Source organism: Geotrypetes seraphini, chromosome 1, assembly GCF_902459505.1.
Source record: "Geotrypetes seraphini chromosome 1, aGeoSer1.1, whole genome shotgun sequence".
NCBI classification, from domain to species: Eukaryota; Metazoa; Chordata; class Amphibia; order Gymnophiona; family Dermophiidae; genus Geotrypetes; species Geotrypetes seraphini.
Genome location: NC_047084.1, coordinates 314,840,248 through 314,862,209, shown reverse-complemented (window position 1 = coordinate 314,862,209; position 21,962 = coordinate 314,840,248). Strand labels below are relative to the sequence as shown.

The 21,962-nt window shown below is 41.7% G+C and overlaps 1 protein-coding gene across 2 annotated transcripts in view; it reads right to left on the bottom strand.

Moving 5' to 3' along the window:
• PAPSS1 (3'-phosphoadenosine 5'-phosphosulfate synthase 1) overlaps window positions 1-21,962 on the bottom strand; it is a 180,334-nt gene that overhangs the window by 13,992 nt on the left and 144,380 nt on the right. For both annotated transcript variants that reach the window (XR_004540447.1, XM_033956484.1), the window contains exon 11: window positions 3,325-3,554. Coding sequence is in view for 1 of the 2 variants with exons in the window: in XM_033956484.1 (XP_033812375.1) it covers window positions 3,325-3,554 (230 nt within the window). In the remaining variant the exon portion in view is untranslated. The remainder of the gene's footprint in view (window positions 1-3,324; window positions 3,555-21,962) is intronic.

Sequence of the window (21,962 nt, the reverse complement as noted above, 5' to 3'; positions counted from 1 at the left end):
AAGCACTACAACTTAGTCCAAAGCCCTAGCACTGACATTCATGAAGCATACTAAGGCAAACTTGTCATTATTAGAATACATTAAATAAATGTTTTGAGATCAACAATAATTACCTTTAAAGGTTGGGCACCCTTACTGAATCAACATATGATTCTAAGATTATGCACAGTGCATATGACACACATTTAATGATATCATTAAAAAACATACATTAAACCATCAGGACTTAAGACACTTGTTTTCTAAGATCTATAGTTTTCCTTTAGCCACATTTCTAAACTCTACATGTTGCTTTAAGTTTAAAGTTAAGCAGCATGACTCTTTAGCTCGCTACAGATCTGCAAACCATTATGCATTCAAAACATGTCCATATTGCCTGCAGTACAAGGTAAAATGATTAAAAATTAAAAACTTAAAAAAAAAATCAGGCTCAGCAATTACACAATGTTTACAGGATCTTTCAAAGTAAAAAGAAGTGACATGCATTTAACAATGAACACACACACATGACGGTGAAAGCTGAAAATGAAAGCATGCTGTCACTTTTCCACAATTGTAATTCAACCATGTTTGCATCACTGGATGAGTAAGACAGCTTTAGGCTGTGCTCTTTCCCTCCACTCCCCTCTGAGTTAATGCTGTCAATTACAATATATATGGAATGGTTTTCTGGTGTGTTCTAGATTTCATTAAGAAATGAAACCAGACCACCAAACTTGTTTCGATTTAAGACCTTTCTGAATGGAAATGAATGATTCTCTATTCCCAGTCACTTTTTTAAAATGTTTTTTTTAGTGCATGAAGATTTTAAGCCACAAGGGCTAAAGGCAAAAATATACCCCAAAAAAGTATATTTTCTGCTTCAGAAATGTAAACAAAATTTAGAAGTATTCCCTTGTTGAATAATAAATAATAAATAAAATGATAAAAGGATTCTTTTTTATTGGACGAAATACATTTTTAACCAGCTTTCAGAGGCCAAAACCTCCTTCCTCAGGTCAGAACAGTATTTGCTGAATAAGAAAGGGAGTTATTAAAATACAAGGCCTATCCACAAAATTGTGATTGGCAGAGATGTCATGACAGGTAAAGGGAACACCCATTTTCTTTTTTTGATAACATTATACATCTTACTTATCACAAAAATTTGGGCTATTTTAGTAATTAAGCAAATTACAAAGAAAAAAATCCAAATAAATACCATATCAGTAGAAATTTAAACATAACATTATGTCCACTAAGACAGGAAATAGAATTTAAGATGAATACAAAAAGAAAAGGTAAAAGTAATAACAGTAAGAGTACTAAATTATCTTCCCTAGCCACCCCTTACAGTGACGATATGGTCCGTTTAGCCACTTGTTTTGATAGACGGTAAATCAAAAATAAAGAAACTTTAACTTCCTTTCTAGCTTTAAAAAATTAAAATCGAGTACCCTGCAAAACTACTACACAAATAGAAGTAAAACAAAGAACAAATTCAGCTCCTAGAACCAAGGTCTTGGGATGAAGAGCCAAAAAAGGCCTTCTGCTTCAATTGTGTTCCACTAGCTAAATCAGGAAACACTCTTATTTTAGTTCCCATACCATTTAGAAGCTTCAGATCTGTACTGCAGTCATGTTTAAGCGCAAAAGTCATGGCCACGTTGCTCTCTGTGTAACAATGTCTAATGAAGTAATAGGGGGCAAAGATTCTACTTGCATCTCCAGACTGAATTAAGTAAAGGCAGTCCCCAAGTTACAAACGCCCAACTGAAGTACAACTCGTACTTAAAGAACGCAGTCACGGCTTCATATGATTTCACTGAGCAGTATTTCCAGTGCTAAAGACTCCTAAACTTCTCCTGCAGCATATGAAGCTTGACCACATTAAGAACAGTGTGAGAGAGAGTATTGGTAGCGACAGCTGACCCTTTTATCAGCTGGGAGCAGAGATAAGCAGCAAGAATCTTAAAATCTACAAGTTCTGAGTTACATACAAATCAGACTTTAAAAACTTCGCTTGTTCTTAACCCGGGGTCTGCCTGTATCATTTAACCATATCTATAGGAGAAACCAACAGAGACTTTGGAAAGTTTAAGAGTTTTAACTTGCCTTCTAACCTTGTTTTCCAAATATTCCATTCTTTGCTGAGTGAAGTCCTCATCTTTCACTAAGACCACTTCAAAACTCTCCAAAGCCTGAACTTTTGTTTTAAGTAGATCTAATACAGCAGTGTTGATTCATGATCTGACCTGCTCAATGACTGCAGTAGACAAAGCTTTGATATCTTGAGAATGTCAATAACAACCTTTTGTAGAGAAAAATTAATGCCCTGCACAGCACCCCATAATGACTCCATAATCACAAAGGTAGGTCTAACCACCACTTCAACAGAAAACAAAGGGGAGCAGGAGTCTGTGCCTTGATAAGGCGACACAGTTTCCTGAGAGAAGATTCTTCCCGCAACTTGTCTATTCTGTTGTTCTTCGGCAATCAAAGTCCCCTCGGGAGCAAGGGAACCCCTATGTAGAGCCTCCAAGCTCTACTCTTCCCTGCTTCCAAACTGCTTCTAAAGTGGGGCAGAGCCATTTGCTCAACAGGGCTAAAGGAAGCACAGTCTGCACTGCTACCCAATGTTTCCAAAGCCTGGTAGGGCAAAAAAGGTGGTTAATCCAGCTTTGCAGGAGTCCAAAGCCCTTGCAGCATTGCCTGGTTCATCTGCGATGTTGAGAAGGAAGTTGAAGGAAACTCTCTCACTTTCCCCGCATCTCTTGCCCATGACAGTGGGCAAGACTGAGCAATGTCGCCAAAGAAGGAGAGAAGAGCAACTGCAGTCACATCATCTCATCCATCTTGGATTCGGAATATCAATTTTTTAAGTGAATATATCTCCTGTACATAGTTTCAAAATGGAGTCATACATGCTAAATGCACTAAGTTGCTATGCATATCAGAGGTTAATTGGTTACAAATAATACATGAATAAAAGGCTTTGAAGGCATGTACCAGAGAAAAAAAAAGATTTCATATTGCAACCAAAAACCCTGCTTAGAGCCTAGGATTATATAACAGGATCAGAATCTAAAAATCAGAAAAACAATGCAAGAAATATCAAAGGCATAATTACCCATGTCCCCAACAAGATCAAGGATTTATTTATACTTTATACAACTGGACAGTTTCCATTCTAATCTTGGATAGCAATCCATCCACACAAGATGGAAATGACTTTCTCATTCTTCGAGACACAAATCATTTGCTCTGCAAAATATGGACACTCTTCCTTTTTTCGACACTGAACTATTTCTCTACAGTACCAGATTCAGTTTAAATGAAACTTACCAACCAGGGTCATAATAATCCATGCATTTCTTTTTTTTATTGTAAGCTGCAACCCGGAAGGGAACAATCTCAAGTGAAATCAGGCCTGGGGCCATAGTCAGCACCTTGGCTCCATGGGACGGTTCATAGAGATCTTTTCCAGTCTCTGGGTGTGGCATGCCGGCAGGATCCCGGCCCACAATGTAAAAGTTGGCCCCTGCCACCATCCGTGCCCTGCAGTGCCACTGAACCTAAAAAAACAAACCAAAAGTTAAACATATTTAAGGGAAATAAACATAGGAGGAAAACAATTTAAAAATGTAAAAAGCCCACAAACCACCCTCCTCAGCCCACTAAAATCATATTCAGTAATTATAAACTAAGGAGTCAATTTTGATAAGCAACTTGAATTTGGAGAATAATACACATAAAGCAGGCCCTCTCTGGAACTCACTTATTTGCCTTTCGAACCTCGAAAGGTTGTACTTACAAGAGATTTCTTGATAGGACTTTATCCTTTCAAGCAGGTAAATGGAACAAAAGCTTAAGAGACCTTTATTCTACATGCTTTCTCTTATCAAACCTTTAGAAGATCAGTAAAAACCTACTTATTTGATAAATTTGTATAAGAACATAAGCATCGCCTCTGCCAGGTCAGACCAGGGGTCCATCAAGCCCAGCAGTCCACTCTCGCGGCGGCCCCCCAGGTCCATGACCTGTAAGCGATCCTTTACCTAAAACTTTTTATTCCCTAATCATTTAATATCCCGTTTAGTAACCCTCTATCTATACCCTTCAATCCTCTTTTCCTTCAGGAAATCGTCCAATCCCATTTTGAAACCCAAAATCGTACTCTGTCCTACCACCTCCTCTGGATGCGCATTCCAGGTGTCCACCACCCTCTGAGTGAAGAACTTCCTAGCATTTGTTCTGAATCTGTCTCCTTTCAATTTTTCTGAATGCCCTCTTGTTTTTTGTTGCCCCCGCTAGTCTGAAGAATCTGTCCCTCTCTACCTTCTCTATGCCTTTCATGATCTTATAAGTTTCTATCATGTCCCCTCTAAGTCTCCGCTTTCACAGGGAAAAGAGCCCCAGCTTCTCTAGCCTTTCAGCATATGAAAGATTTTCCATGCCTTTTATCATCCTTGTTGCTCTTCTCTAGACCCTCTCGAGTATCACCATATCCTTCTTAAGGTACGGCGACCAGTATTGAACGCAGTACTCCAGATGCGGGCGCACCATCGCCCGATACAGTGGCAGGATAACTCCCTTCGTTCTGGTAGTGATACTTTTTCTGATAATGCCCAACATTCCGTTCGCCTTCTTTGAGGCCGCTGCGCATTGTGCCGCCGGCTTCATTGTTTTATCCACCAAAACCCCCAAGTCCTTTTCTAGGTTGCCTTCCCCCAGTACCATCCCTCCCATCCTATAGTTATACATCGGGTTTCCTTTCCCTATGTACAAGACTTTACATTTCTCTACATTGAAGCCCTTCTGCCATTTATTTGCCTACTCACTCAGTTTGTTCAGGTCCCTTTGCAGTTCTTTACATTTCTCAACAGTTCTAACCCTACTGGAGAGTTTTGTGTCGTCCGTGAATTTTATAACTTCCCACTTCATCCCTGATTCCAGATCATGAATGAATATATTGAACAGCAGTGCTCCCAGCACTGACCCCTGTGGGACGCCACTCGTGACCCCTTTCCAGTCAGAGTAGTGTCCCTTTAGGCCTACCCTCTGTTTCCTGTCTGCCAGCCATTTTCTGATTCATCTGTGCACGTCCCCTTCCACCCCGTGGTTCCACAGTTTCCTTAGTAGGCGCTCATGGGGTACCTTGTCGAAGGCTTTTTGGAAGTCCAGATATACGATGTCTATGGGGGTCACCTTTGTCCAATTGTTCGCTTATCCCCTCAAAGAAGTGCAGTAGGTTCGTTTGGCATGATCTTCCTTTACAGAAACCATGCTGGCTTGTTCTCATCAGATTGTTTTTTTCTATATACTCATTGATACTGTCCTTTATCAATGATTTGGCCATCTTCCCCGGAACTGAGGTTAAGCTCACCGGTTTGTAGTTCCCTGGGTCGCCTCTCGATCTTTTGATGATGTATCTACCAAACTATAACTATGGAGGTCTTTTACTAAGGCGCTCTAGCCGATTTAGCGCACACTAAATGCTAACATATCTATAAAATATAATGGACACATTAGCATTTAGCGTGTGCTAAATCGGCTAGAACACCTTAGTAAAAGACCCCCCTGTGTCTGATGTAACTTTGTCGTATGTATGAAGTTTCTTTTTGCTGTAAACCGCTTTGAACTGTTCAGGTACTGCGGTTTATAACAATAAAGTTATTATTATTATTAAAAGGTCTCTTCAAAAATTAGATCATAAATAAAAGCGCACATGCTGTAAAACGAGTGTTTTCAGTTCTTGAGCAGTATAAATGTCAGCACCCACAATGTAGGCACTATTTCTGCAGGATTTGTTCTAGTATTTTATAAAGACACATAGGGGGCCTTTGACTAAGCTGCACTAAATGCCATGCAGCCCACTGTATACCTTTGGGCTTACATGGCACTTAACACATACTAATCCGTTAGCCACCATAATAAAAGGACCATTATAAAATAGTGCCTTCCTGCCCTATTAACCTAAGCACCCTGTTATAAAATTACCTTGGGGACAAAGCAAGGGCAGGATAAGCACTTGCACAGTAACAGACCTGTGAAGCTGCAATGCTGACACTCATTGGTAGCCATCGGGTGGATGGAAAGTGTAACACATTTTTGGTAGGGAAGACAGATATAGTGGGGAAAAAATATTTATTGAAGTGATGGACACAAACAGAAGCTCCCATCTTTTCATACTCTCCCAATGATGGAATTTCAAGATGCCTGATATTCTTTTAGATGGAGGAGGCTTTTTTTTTTTTTTCTTTAAGATCTGAGACTCCTATATAGAAACACTATCTCTGAGATTGCAAAGTTTGATTCTGAATAATTTGGGTAGTCTTGCCATACCACGCAAAGAGCCCAGGTTAATTGTGGCATTTGGGGCAGGGGAGACAGGGAGTAACATATTTAGGGTTGGGAGAGTAATGTACATTTTTTCTTAACATTTGTTATTCATCTGGATGATTACTAAGCTGTTACAATTCCTAAAGTCATGAAGGCTATAAGAGCCAATCCTTCACAATTATTTAGGTGGGTTCAGAAGGGAGGGGAGTTTTGATGGGAGATCTGGTGGGAAAGAGGAAGGGAAAGGATAATGTGTTACATAAAATTGAACTGTATGCCATGACTTGCAGTTGTATTATTTACTTTAATAAAAAATGATAAATCCTAAAACAATATAGAATAAAAACACTCCCACTTCAACCAGCTCATCACCCTATCTGCTTGACCCAGTTTTCAAACCAAGCTATCAAATTGTCATATTTTCATGCATATAATAAGCATGTTATATGTGCTTTTACAAAACCGGAGACCATCCCCCTTTCTGTGTACTATATGCATAAGTGCACTCTACCAAAGTTTTGTTTCACATTGCTGGTCGAATCTCTCCTTTTTCCCTTCCTCTTCTTCCCCCATATACCACCAGCATCTCCTCTTCTCTGCTTTCATACGTCATGGTCCCACTCCATACCTGGCATCTTATCCCACTAAGGCTGGCAGTGGAACTGCTACATGTCATCAGGGGTCCTCTCTGATGCGTACACAGAAAGTTGCATCAGGGGAGGAAAGGCCCCCGGTGGTGTACAAGGTTGCCTGTATGAATCACTGCTGGAGTGTTATATTGGTATTGATGTACAATTTGTGAATGTTCTATACCCCTATTTAGTTTATACAGCGTTTTAATCAAATTTTAAATAAACTGTAAGGAGGGCTGCTGAAAGGGGAAAGAGAGGAAAGCAGACAGCAGAGCCAGAAGGCAGTAGCTCCATCACCAGCGTAAGTGGGAGAGGATGCCAGGGAGAGAAAATGGACATTGACAGGGAACTAGTAAAAGATATGCATTATCTTGTCCCAGAAAAAAACCAAAGCTGTCGTATTCAAATCTTTATTTTGTCTACAGTTAGTTTGGTTATGTATGTCAACTAACCAGCTATTATGAAAATTTAGCCTTATCAATACCAGTACTTGCAAGACTGCATGAGCATGATCTAATACAGGGATCTCAAAGTCCCTCCTTGAGGGCCGCAATCCAGTCGGGTTTTCAGGATTTCCCCAATGAATATGCATTGAAAGCAGTGCATGCACAAAGATCTCATGCATATTCATTGGGGAAATCCTGAAAACCCGACTGGATTGTGGCCTCAAGGAGGGACTTTGAGACCCCTGATCTAATCCTAGAGTTGGGGTAGTCTCTTGTTAGATGAATAGAAGCAACATACATCTATAAATATTCCAAATTGGAATACTGCTGTCCAAAATCTCCTCAAGACATCAAGAATACAGCTTAACTGTGATTTCCGATGATCAAGAAGTTGTAAGAACTTCAACTTAGTAGGTGAATTGCATCCTACACAGACACTTCAATTTTACCTAGATTGAGCTGAAATATACAGGCAGTCCCCAGGTTAAGAACAGGTTCCGTTTTTTTAAACTGTTCTTAAATTGAAATTGTAGGTAATTCGGATCTTAGTATTCTTCCCAACTTCTCCACCTCCTTGAGGCCTCTCTTGCATCTCTTTCCATCCATCCCACTGTTCCCTCTCCACCACCACATCCAACTTTACTCCCTCTCATCTCTCTCTTCCCCATGCATCTCGATATCACTTCTCTCCCACTACCATGTCTAATAATTCTCTCTCCCTCTCTATGCCCAACAATTCTCCTTTTTCTTCATCTTCCCATGTGTACCATTTCTTTTTTCCTCACTCACTTTTTCCCAAATCTTCCTTTCTATTTCCTCATCCACCTCAGCATCTCTTTCCCTCCCTCCCTCCATCCTATGGTTCATGCTCCCCTCCCTCCCTCCCTCCATTCTGTGTCCCAAGTTCATGCCCCTCTCTCTCCTTCCTGAGTTACAACACATCCCCCTTTCTCCCTCCCTCCCTTCTGTGCCCCAAGTACGTGCCTCCCTTCGGCAAGTGTTTACCTTCTTCTGGCCGGCTCCCTCCTCCTTACAGCCACAGCAATTTCTCATAAATAAGAACATAAGAACATAAGAAATGCCTCCGCTGGGTCAGACCTGAGGTCCATCGCGCCCAGCAGTCCGCTCACGCGGCGGCCCACCAGGTCCAGGACCTGTGCAGTAATCTTTAATCTATACCCCTCTATCCCCTTTTCCAGCAGGAAATTGTCCAATCCTTTCTTAAACCCCAGTACCGTTCGCTGCCCTATAACGTCCTCTGGAAGCGCATTCCAGGTGTCCACCACACGTTGGGTAAAGAAGAACTTCCTAGCATTCGTTTTGAATCTGTCCCCTTTCAACTTTTCCGAATGCCCTCTTGTTTTTTTATTTTCTGAAAGTTTGAAGAATCTGTCCCTCTCTACTCTCTCTATGACCTTCATGATCTTGTAAGTCTCTATCATATCCCCTCTAAGTCTTCTCTTCTCCAGGGAAAAGAGACCCAGTTTCTCCAATCTCTCAGCGTATGAAAGGCTTTCCATCCCCTTAATCAGTCATGTCGCTCTCCTCTGAACTCTCTCGAGTAACGCCATATCCTTCTTAAGGTATGGTGACCAATACTGGACGCAGTACTCAAGATGCGGACGCACCATTGCCCGGTACAGCGGCAGGATAACTTCTTTCGTTCTTGTTGTAATACCCTTCTTGATTATACCTAGCATTCTATTCGTTCTCTTAGCGGCCGCTGCACACTGTGCCGTCGGCTTCATTGTCATGTCCACCATTACCCCCAAGTCCCTTTCTTGGGTACTCTCATTCAATAACATCCCTCCCATCGTATAGCTGTGCCTCGGGTTTCTGATTCCCACATGCAATACTTTACACTTCTCAACATTGAACTTCATCTGCAATCTCTTTGCCCATTTCCCTAATTTGTCCAAGTCCCTTTGCAATTTTTCGCAGTCCTCCTTTGTCCGAGCTCCACTAAATAGTTTGGTGTCGTCCGCAAATTTTATTATCTCATAAGAATAAGAATATAAGAATTGCTGCTGCTGGGTCAGACCAGTGGTCCATCGTGCCCAGCAGTCCGCTCATGCGGCGGCCCTTAGGTCAAAGACCAGTGCCCTAACTGAGACTAACCTTACCTGCATATGTTCTGGTTCAGTAGGAACTTGTATAACTTTGTCTTGAATCCCTGGAGGGTGTTTTCCCCTATAACAGCCTCCGGAAGAGCATTCCAGTTTTCTATTACTCTCTGGGTGAAGAAGAAATTCCTTATGTTTGTACGGAATCTATCCCCTTTTAACTTTAGAGTGCGCCCTCTCGTTCTCTCTACCTTGGAGAGGGTGAACAACCTGTTTTTATCTACTAAGTTTATTCCCGTCATTATCTTGAATGTTTCGATCATGTCCCCTCTCAATCTCCTCTTTTCAAGGGAGAAGAGGCCCAGTTTCTCTAATCTCTCACTGTACGGCAACTCCTCCAACCCCTTAACCATTTTAGTCGCTCTTCTCTGGACCCTTTCGAGTAGTACTGTGTCCTTCTTCATGTACCAGTGCTAGATGCAGTATTCCAGGTGAGGGCATACCATGGTCTGGTACAGCAGCATGATAACCTTCTCCGATCTGTTCGTGATCCCCTTCTTAATCATTCCTAGCATTCTGTTTGCCCTTTTCACTGCCGCCGCACATTGCACGGAAGGCTTCATTGACTTGTCGACCAGTACTCTCAAGTCTCTTTCCTGGGGGGGGGGGGGGTCTCTCCAAGTACTGCACTGGGTCAGACCAATGGTCTATCAAGCCCAGTAGCCCGTTCTCACGATGGTCAATCCAGGTCCCTAGTACCTGGCCAAAACCCAAGGAGTAGCAATATTCCATGCTACCGATTCAGGGCAAGCAGTGGCTCCCCCATGTTTGCTCAATAACAGACTATGGACTTTTTCTCCAGGAAATGGTCCAAACCTTTCTTAAAACCACTACGCTATCCGCTTTTACCACAACATCTGGCAATGCGTTCTAAAGCTTAACTATTCTCTGGGTGAAAAAAATTCCTCCTATTGGTTTTAAAAGTATTTCCCACATTCTCTGATATTATATGTTGAGTGAAGAAATATTTTCACCGGTTTGGTTTACAGCTACTGCTTAGTAGCTTCAGCGCATGCCACCTAGTCCTAGTATTTTTGGAAAGAGTAAACAAACAATTCACATCTACGCTTTCCAATGCACTCAGTATTTTATAGACCTCTATCATATCTCCCCCTGAACTGACTCTTCTCCAAGCTGAAGAGCCCTAGCCGCTTTAGCCTTTTTCCTCATAAGGAAGGAAGTTGTCCCATCCCTTTTATCATTTTCGTCACTCTTCTCTGTACCTTTTCTAATTCTGTTAGATCTTTTTTGAGATACAGCAACACGAACTGCACACAGTATTAGACGTGAAGATGTACCATAGAGAGATACAAAAACATAACATTTTCATCTTTGTTTTCCATTCCTTTCCTGATAATTCCTAACATTCTATTTACTTTCTTAGCCGTCGCTGCACACTGAGCTGAGTACTTCATATCCTCAATGATGACACCTAGATCCTTTTCCTGGGCAACCCTGCATCACATAGCTATAGTTCAGATTCCCTTTTCGCACATGCATTACTTTGCACTTGCGCACATTAAATGGCATCTGCCATTTTGATTCCCAGTCTCACAAGGTTCTCTTGCAATTTTTCACAAACCCCTCGTGACTTAACTCTGAATCATCATTTACAACTTTTGCAAAATACTGTTGACAAAGATTTTATCTGAAAAGGTGGAATGTGGCTAGGTTATCATACGTCTCCCATTTTGAAGGAATTTCATGGACTGAAGATGAAATGGCAGATCCAATTTAAAGTCCTAATTCTGGTGTATAGCACAGTACATAAGCTAATCATATATGAAGGACAAGAATGAGACACAGTTATAAATCCACTGATAAGCAAGACTTAACTTCCTTCTCAGTAACTAGATGAAATTGATCCTGTACCACAAGTAACTCTATATCCAGGACAGAAGTCAAAGGACAAACCAAACTGTTTCTCACATTCTCTTAGAGAGGCAGCTGCTTCTAACAGAAAGCAAGAATGGCTCTCACAAGTTTAAGGGTTCCTTTTACGAAGGTGCGCTAGCTGAAAAACTTCCACCTGCTCATGAGGAGACAGTAGCGGCTAGCGTGCGCGCTATTCCGCATGTTAAGGCCCTAACGCACCTTCGTAAAAGGAGCCCTAAGTAATGAACCGGTAACTATTCAGCCGGTAGTGGTCAGCATATATATATATATTTTTTTTTTTTAACTTTGACTGCCAACCAGTTGAACTAGGAACCAATATTTAATGCTGAGCCATGTCTGGGCATTAGCATTGAATATCTGTGGCCATGATGGCATATACTGGTCAGCAGATCTTATGCAGATTCTACCTGATATTTACTTATAAAAGACCTATAAGGGCCTCAGCTGAATATTGGCAGGGGCCCACATAAGAGGAAGCAGATCTTCCCACCCACCTCCACCAATTCAGATACCCCCTTCCCTGATTCTGATTCCCCCTCCCTTCCTCCCCCCCAAAGAGATCTAAATACCCTAGCAAATCCTACTCCCAGGCCTACCTTTAAGATTGTTAGTGGTATAAGGGTGCAACGGGCAGGAACGATACCCTGATACCCACTTGCTCCTGCACCTTGCGGCTCCAGCCTCAAAACAGCTGCCATGACCTCCAGCTGCAGTCTCATGGTACTTTGAGACTGCCTCTGTAGGTCACGGTGGCCATTTTGAGGCCAGAGCCATGAAGGGCTATAGCACTTCGGGTTCTCTCTGGTCTACTAATCAAAAGCTTATAGTAGTCCCTTCTTTGAAAGTTATTGGAACATGACGACATTATATGTTTTCAGTGATGGCACCGCAGCTTTGGAATGCAATGCCTCAGCATTTAAGAGAGGAAAACTACTTGAGTTGTTTTAAAAGTAATTTAAAAAGTTTTCTATTTAAAGATGCTTTTAATCTTTAAATTATGCTTAAATTTTATATTAGTTTTCTTCTTTGATTGCACTTTTCCCTCCCTATTGTTTTCTCCATATATGGTTCTCCTCTGTATTTTAAAACACTGAATTGTAGTTCTGATCCCTCTTACCTTGTGTATTAGTTGGTCTGTAAGTCTATTTGTCTAAATTTTAAATTGTATGTTTAAATATATGTTTATACTTTTACCAATTTTGTACCTCACCTAATAAAACAAAATAAGCAATTCATCAAACTAAAATAAAACTTGAAACTATTGCTCCTGAATGTTTTACCCTTATTCCTCCAAAGTCCTTAAAGATAGGCCTGAAGGGGTTTAGGGGAGTTGGGGGGGAGGGGCAGTAAACTCATCAGGCTGTACCCGGAAGTTATCTGAAGAATAGCCAATATTCTGGTGCTGGCACTCATACAGCTAGCCAGCGATATGATAGACACATTTAAATATCTCTGTGGCATTAATGAACAGGAGGTGAGTCTTTTTCAAATGAAGGAAAACTCCAGACTGAGAGGGCAAGGGATGATGTTGAGAGGTGATAGGCTCAGGAGTAATATAAGGAAATACTTTTTTAAAGAAAAGGTGGTAGATGCATGGAATAGTATCCTGGTAGAGGTGGTAGAGACAAGGAGTGTATCTGAATTCAAGAAAGTGTGGGACAGGCACGTGGGATCTCTTAGGGAGACTGGATGGGCAGACTGGATCTCTTAGGGAGACTGGATGGGCCATTTGGCCTTTATCTGCCATCATGTTTCTATGTTTCTCTACGCAGTCCTATCTGCTAAGTTAGCTCTTCAGACACTTGTGCTGAACATCCCTGGGGTCCAGATAATTTCAGGCTCCACCCTGACTCTGATCCTGTAATGCCTCACTTCTGCCCGGGTTTCAGATGTTAGTGCTGATTGTCAGCATAGCTATTGCTAGCAATCAGCATTTTTGGTTGCCCTAATCAATGTCAGCAAAGGCCTATGGGAAATTATATCAATCTGATTCTGGAATGTTGATGCAGAATTCTATGCTCCAGCCAGACTGGATTGTTTAGCAAGAAGATAGGCTGCTTGAATGGGACAAAGAAGCCAGAGACTAATCCCATCTACCACGCCTGCAAGTATCACACCTTCCTTATCAATTAAACTAACCATTGTTTCAAACAGTTTACAAATTCTAAACAGAAAGATACTGGGAAATACAATAGTTTCTATATTTAGAATAATATTCCAAGCTATAAAAGGCTCCTCTCTACAACACCCCCCTTGCTCCTCTGGCTCCTTTTGCCCTTCTTCCTCTTGCTTATCGCTGGAACCCAAAGCTTAGACCATCACCCCCATCCTCCTTTCTCTCTCTGCCTCTCCCTGGAACTTCACGCTTCACTTTGGACTCTGTAAGGCAGGGAAACTGCTTTGCTCTCTCCTTAATTGTAATGCTTATGAATATTACTTTTCTGTAAGCCTATTTCTATAATATATTCTTTATGCCATCACTTCTGGCTGTGCTTCTTATTTGAGTCTGCTTCCTGGTGAATCTTCTGTGAAGGTATTGAACTCGGGACCTGGCGTTTGTAAGGGCGCTTCACATAACCCCTACAACCTAACATTGTGGGGGCGCATCAAACCTTACATTTTGGGGGCTCGGGCGCGAGATCAAACCTTACACTGATGTTCTACAGCACTATACAGTTAAGCGTTGCTTAATATCAGCAGATAGACTCGCGTAGGTGATTTAACCTGCCCTGTATTTCAAGTCTAGATTGTATGTAAGGAATTGCGCCTCCTCTATTGTTAGTGTTAGCTCCCATTTTATGCCTTGGAAATAGGCTGGATAAATTATGCCGCATGTCTTTAGAAGCTACCCAGTCTAAATAGTTGTCTGTAAACTATTCACAGAGACACAAAATCTAGTGCCAGAGTCTCCTAAACAATCTAAAGAAAATGATTAGAGATAATTCTTTATTTGTATTATTCACTAGCAGACACACATTATAGGCAAGCTGCTGTCTGATGTCACTGAAAAGGCAGCAGAAAATGGTCATGTTTCTCATTTTACTAAACATCATCACAGAACAGCTGAGGATTTGAACAAATCGTGTCAGATGCACTGAAGGGTCTTACTGAGAAGAGTAACTAAGGTTATCTTCTGAGATCAGTTGGTTGACTCTAGTATTGTTCTGAGATCAAACCACAATGAAGTGGAAACAGCTGGCAAGGAAAAAAAAGAACCCTTCTTTTAATAGCTAACCTTCAAAGCCTAAGCCTAGCTATTAGTAGAGTCATATTAATTTTGCATATGTACTCTTTTTTCTGCCTAATAGTGCTGCACTCCATTATCAGCTAACAAATAAAATCTTGCATATTCAGTAGGGTATTCATTTGTCTGCTTACTTGATTTACACACACACAAACACACACACACACCCCTTTTACAAAACCGTGGTGGGGTTTATAGCACCGGCCGTGGCGGTAACAGCTCAGATACTCTTACAATTGCTATGAGCGTCGGAGCTGTTACCATCATGGCCGGTGCTAAAAACCGCACTATGGTTTTGTAAAAAAAAAAAAAGGTGGGGGGGTAATTCTTTAACTGGGCACCTCCATTTAGGCACCCTGGATAGAATACTAATGGAACCCAGTATCAGCATCCATGGATCCCAGCATGGTCAGTGAAAAAGCGTATTGTCACTTCTAAAAAGTTTTGCAACTGCCCGTACTGCGCATGCATGAGTGCCTTCCTGCCTGCTACCAGCTTGCACAAAGCTAAGAAGCCAAACAGGTGAGGTTGGGCAGGTTGTGAAAATATTTGTCTGCTGTCCTCAGATAACACCTATGATAGCAAAGTTATTTACCTGTTTGCTTTATTCAAGGAAAAGCAGGCAGCATATTCTCACTAGCTGCTAGGCTCATGCCTCTGAGAAAAGGGTTAATGACAACTAGCATGAGCCTGGCGAAACCAACAGGGCTGGAAGGAAGTTGGCTTCTAATTGGAAAATACATTTTGTAGAACTGTTTGGCCGAACCAACTATCCCTTCTAGAATGAATCTCCAGGCAATAGTGGGATATGAATGTATGAATTGAGGACCAGGTGGCTGCTTGATAGATGTCCTCAATAGGAGAGAAACGTAGATGAGCTACTGCTGTTACCATTGCTCAAACCTTATGCGCCATAACAGGGCCTTCAAGTGTAAGCCCAGCCCGAGCATAGTAAAAGGAGATACAGTCCACCAATCATGTGGAGATGGTTCTCTTGTCTATTTGATCTCTAGTCTATTTGATTCAAAGTTGACATATCAATTACAGATTTCAGATGCCGTAAAACGATTGGTCTTTAAATTTAGATTAATTCGGTCTGTTCAAGCACTACTTTTCCCAGAGGCTTTGAATTTATTAGTACACTCATTAGTAATCCAACAGTTGGATTACTGTAATGTTCTTTATGCGGGGATGCTGTACACCAAAAAGACATCCAAAGACTTTAAAATATTCAAAATACAGCAATTGGCTCCCCATTTCTCATCACATCACTTATAAAATACTTTTACTAACTTTCAAAGTATTAATAACAGGTGACCCCCCCTCCCTTACTTAGAATGCTTCTTGACTCTGTATACCCATCTAGATCTCTCAGATCAGAAAACCATAAACATCTTGTTGTCCCAACACAACAAGAAATTATCCACAAACATATCAGAAATTCCACTTTTCCAGTAAAATGTCCGCAACTCTGGAATTCTATGTCAATGAACCTCCGACTATTGAATTTAATTGATAAGTTTAAAATGGATATAAAAACATTTCTCTTTGTAGATGCTTATCACAAAAGATAATTGTCCTTGGGTCCCAAGCGTATTCTGCAAGACATGGGAAGTTTTCTGAACTGTATTTTCCTTCCCAAATTTTCTATAAATTGTATTTCACTTTTAACCCCATAAGTTTAATGTCATGTGAACCTTTTATATTTTAGAATATGATTTTAGATTGTATGCCACCCAGACGGTTTTTGCCCTCGTGTGGGATAGAAAGATTTTAATAAACTTGGAATCAAATGACAGGAACAGTTGAGTTGAAGTCCTGAGAGGTATGGTGCAATCCAAGTAATAAGCTAAAGCACATTTACACCTCAATAGAACTACTAATCCTATATAATAAAACCCTAGCCGCGCATGCGCACTCTTACCTGCGTATTTCCGTGATCTCTGATCTGTGATCAGTAGGTCTGTGGCGGCAGGAGTGCGCATGCGCGCATATATCGCTCCCTCTCTCCGTGGACGCCAGGACTTGCCTGCAGCGCTGGACTCCCTGCTCGCCACCTCCTCAAGCAAAAATTAAAAGCTGTGGTGTCGGCTCCTCTCACGAGCCGCATCAGCGTCGGAGAACGCTTCCGACGCTGGCGGGGATCGTGAGAGGAACTGCCGCGGCACTTTTAAACTAAAAAAAAAAACCTTCGGCCGCAGCAGGCCAGCCCACGGGAAGGGAAGGGGGGGCCGACAAAAAAGAGGATTCCAGCCACAGGAACGTAATAAGGGAGAGGAGGGGCATGGAGCAGGCTAGACCGCGGGAAGGGGGAGGGGCCAAATGGAGCAGGCCAGATCGAAGCAGGACAGAACGCAGTAAAAGAAGGGGGAGGGTCCGAACGGAGCAGGCCAGATCGCAGTAAGAGAAGGGAAGGGAGAATGGGGGAAAATGCTGCTACTGCTGCACAGGGACCTGGAGAGGAAGGGAAATACCGCTGCTGCTTCAGCACAGGAAAGTGGAGGGGGGAAGGAGGGAAATGCTGTTGCTGCTGCACAGGGAAGTGGGGTGGAAATGCTGCTGCACAGGGAAAAGGAGGGAAAGAATGACAGACAGATAGTGGGAGGGAGGGAGACAGAGGGAGGGAGGGAGACAGAAAGAAAGGAAGAAACACACAGGGGCAGGGAGAGGGACAGAAAGACAGACAGAGAAAGGGGGCCAGGGAGAGAGACAGCGGGAAGGAAAGAGACAGAAAGACAGACATATTCTAGCACCCGTCAATGTAACGGGCTTAATGACTAGTGGTAGAAATAAACAGCAACACTTGCCAATGCCCCATCTGCTACATACTATTCTACATCCCTCCTGGAAAGTGGCTAGAAGCTGAACCACTGTTCTCAGGCATCATCTGAAGAACCACGATACAATATGATTCCACCTAGACTCAGTCTCAAACTCTCAAACCTTTAAAGTTCTCGACCTTTTAAAAGAGCTAGACCTCAAACTCTTGTTTCAACAACCCACACACAAAAAGGGCCATCAGTTAGATCTACTCGCCTCCTCAACTTCAGCAAAAAACACAAACTACTTAGAATTTAATTCCCTATCCAAAGTACATTGGTCAGACCACCTATTTCAAAAATTCACATAGTTTCATAGTAAATAACAGCAGATAAAGACCTGAATGGTCCATCCAGTCTGCCTAATAGGTACATGCATTACAAATCCATGATTAATTTCAATTGTCTATGTTCATTGATATTTCTGGGTCATAGACCATAGACGTCTGCACAGTAATGTGCTCAAGTTCCAACTACCGGAGTTGCCGTCAAAGCTCACTCCAGCCTATCTAGACTATTCCAAATTACTCCCCAGTCCATACCAAGTTGAATAGCCATATACAGGACACAAGCCATTCAAGTCTGCCCAGTACTGGCCTTAGTTCTTCCAATTATACCCTTCATTTTCTGATTAGAGATCCTGTGTGTTTGTCCCATGCTTTTTTGAATTCTGTCACTGTTTTCTTTACCACCACCTCCCTTGGGAGGGAATTCCAGGCATCCACTACCCTTTCTGTGAAAAAGAATTTCCTAATATTACTCCTAAGTCTACCATCCCGCAACCTCAATTTACGTCCTCTAGTTTTAAACATAAGAACATAAGCATTGCCTCTGCCGGGTCAGACCAGGGGTCCATTGTGCCCAGCAGTCCGCTCCCGCGGTGGCCCCCCAGGTCCATGACCTGTAAGTGATCCTTTACCTAAATCTTTTATTCCCTAATCATTTAATATCCTGTATAGTAACCCTCTATCTATACCCTTCAATCCCCTTCTCCTTCAGGAAGTCATCCAATCCCTTTTTGAAACCCAATATCGTACTCTGTTCTATCACCTCTTCTGGAAGCACATTCCAGGTGTCTACCAGCCTCTGAGTGAAGAAAAACTTCCTAGCATTCGTTTTGAATCTGTCTCCTTTCAATTTTTCTGAATGCCCTCTTGTTTTTGTTGTCCCCGCTAGTCTGAAGAATCTGTCCCTCTCCACCTTCTCAATGCCTTTCATGATTTTATAAGTCTCTATCATGTCCCCTCTAAGTCTCCGCTTTTCCAGGGAAAAGAGCCTCTGCTTCTCTAGCCTTTCAACATATGAAAGGTTTTCAATGCCCTTTATCATCCTTGTTGCTCTTCTCTGGACCCTCTCAAGTATTGCCATATCCTTCTTAAGGTACGGCGACCAGTACTGGCCGCAGTACTCCAGATGCGGGCGCACCATTGCCCGATACAGTGGAAGGATAACTTCCTTCGTTCTGGTAGTGATACCTTTTCTGATAATGCCCAACATACTGTTCGCCTTCTTTGAGGCCGCTGCGCATTGTGCCGCCGGCTTCATTATTTTATCCACCAATACCCCCAAGTCCTTTTCAAGGTTGCCTTCCACCAGTACCATCCATTCTTCTTTCTCCAGAAAAGATGTGGTTCTAGATTAATACTTTTTAAGTAGTTAAATGTCTGTATCATATCTTCCCTGTCTCTCCTGTCCTCTAGAGCAGTGGTTCCCAATCCTGTCCTGGAAGACCACCATGCCAGTCAGGTTTTTAGGATAGCCCTAATGAATATGCATGGAACAGATTTGCATGCCTGGCACCTCCATTATATGCAAATCTCTCTCATGCATATTAGGGCTATCCTGAAAATCAGACTGGCCTGGTGGTCCTCCAGGACAGGGTTGGGAACCACTGCTCTAAAGTATATATATTTAGGGCTTCCAGTCTCTCCTTGTACATCTTTTGACTCAAACCTCCTACCATTTTTGTTGCCTATCACTGGACTACTTCAAGTCCTTCTTATATCCTTTGCTAGATACGGTCTCCAAAACTGAACACAGTACTCCAAGTGGGACCTCACCAATGACCTGTACAAAGGCATCAACACCTTTCTTCTTCTACTGATTACAACTTTCTCTATACAGCCTAGCATATTTCTGGCAATAGCCACCTCCTTTTCAAACTACCTAGCTTCCTGCAACTCCAACACCCCGGAGGGACCAGAGGGGGCAAAGCCCTCATTCCCCACCTCCCTCATGTGCTCTGTGGCACATAGATACTCCTCAGCTGGCCATCCAGTGCAAATCTGACATGAATCGGGATAACAAGGCCTAAGGTGTCCACATTAAATTATTTTTAATCAAAATCAAGGTGTTTTGAGGCAAATAGAGGCTTTTGAAATAAAATAAAGAAATCCAAGATGGCCACAGCAGCAGCATTTTGGCACTAAAATACAGCCCTAGAGAGCTATTAAAAAAAGTTTCAAAAATACAGAAAAGGGATTTTTGGAGGAGGGGGAACCTATAGGAAGCCCCCAAAACTCTCAAAAAGTCATTTTCAGACACCTCCCCCCTCAATGTCTCCCATAGACAGTAATATGAGATTATACTCGCAGATCTGCCTGGTGTTGTGCCTGCATCAGCTCACACTGCAGCTGGACAATGGAGAAGATTTCTGCCTCAGACAAGCATGTAAAGTTCTCTCAGGAGTTTGTCTCTTCTGGCTGACTTTCAGTTAGACCCAAATAGCCTAAACCCTTCTACCCCCACTAACTCCTCATGTGTCTTCGGGGGGTGGGGGGAATGCATTCGGCAACCACTAAAGTCCTCTGGACCGGCATGAGGCCACTCAATCTGCACTCAAATGCCTAATAAAATCAAGGGCGAGCCTAGCTACCAGGGGAACGAACTCCAAGCTTCTGTAAATATAAGTGCAGGCCGGAGAGGTAGATACCTTATAAAAAGGGTTGCTGAACTCTGAACACAAAGCTTCTATCTTCTCCCAGGCAGAGCTGCCACAGAAATACTGGCGACCTCTGAAGCACTGGGAAGCCTCTAAAATTTGGATAAAGAGTCCAAAAATAAGAAATCAGATGCAGAGCAGATAAAAAGACACCTTCTCAACTCACTTGTAGAAGGAGAAACTGAGGAGATAGGGCACTGCCCAGTGACACAAGAAGGTGGAGCTGAGGAAAAAAAATGTAGATGATGCCTTTTGTAAAACTCACAAGGAGAGGTAAATAACCCACTGGTCAAAACTCCTGTACCCTTTGCACTGGAAGTTGAGTTTTGTAATTGGTCTTATAGATCTTTGTGTTGTTTTATTGTTTAGTGCTTTGTTTGACTTTTGCTCATTGTAATCTTTTTGGTTTCAATAAAAGATCTTTGTAAAAGAAAAAACAACAACAATATACTGTTACCTGCACTCATTGTGGAAGGTGGAAGGCTATGGAATACCCTTCTGGAGGGCTCACATAGTGTGAAGAGTTACTTACAGTTCTGTAAATTACTTAAGGCATATCTGTTTCAACAGGCTTTTTAGATTGTTGGGATTTTTGATTTATGTTTTACAGGCATAATGATTGTTTATTTTTAATGCTTTTGAGTTTACTATGGATGTTATTCTGTAAACCTCCTAGTAACTATATAATAAATGTTTGTTTATTAAAATGCTTATATAGTGCCCTTCGCCAAACCATCAAAGCGGTTTACATAATATAGAGCAGAAAAGAACTACATTAAAAACAGGATAGCAAGAGAGAGAAGTTTTTTGTTTTTTTTAATAAACCCTCCCTCTATGCATGTTTGAGTCTGTTGGTGCTATCCAACAGACTCAAACATCTGTCAGAAAGGTCCAAGAGATCAGTTGAGTAAGGCATGAAACTTCAAGTTAGAAAATTCAGAACGTATTTCAGCAGGTAGAGAGTTCCAAGTATTGGCATAATACCAAAAAAGTATTGGCATAAAAAAGATTGGCATAATACCAAAAAGGACTTCTGAGTAAATGCATAAGATGCCTTTTTTAATTAGGGGGGGAATAATCTTATAAGCGCACACAATGACATGGAGGCATATGAGATTTATGCGGCTTAGGAATGTGTGTGTTCAGGGATGGACAGAATTTGGGCAAAACATGGATGGAGTCACAAAGTGCATGTACAGGTTATATAAAAAAACCAAACAAATCTATGTTGTTAAAAACTCAGCTATTTGTTAAAGCCTTTCACAAGTAAGAAGATATTGGTAGTTCTTTCAAAATGACCATAATTGATTTGGCCACTGATATTTTTCATGATTATAATTATGCATAAATGTTGGAATTTGTCATTTTTTTAAAAAAAGTATGTCTTTTATATTATGCATATGAACTTGTAATCCACCTAGTTGATAGGCAGACTATAAATTTTTAAAATAAATATATAAATAAAATAAATGTGTGTGTATTCCAGCTGTATCCATGTGCTCCTGAGCAAGTCTGAATGTACACATAGCTGCATTGTTGT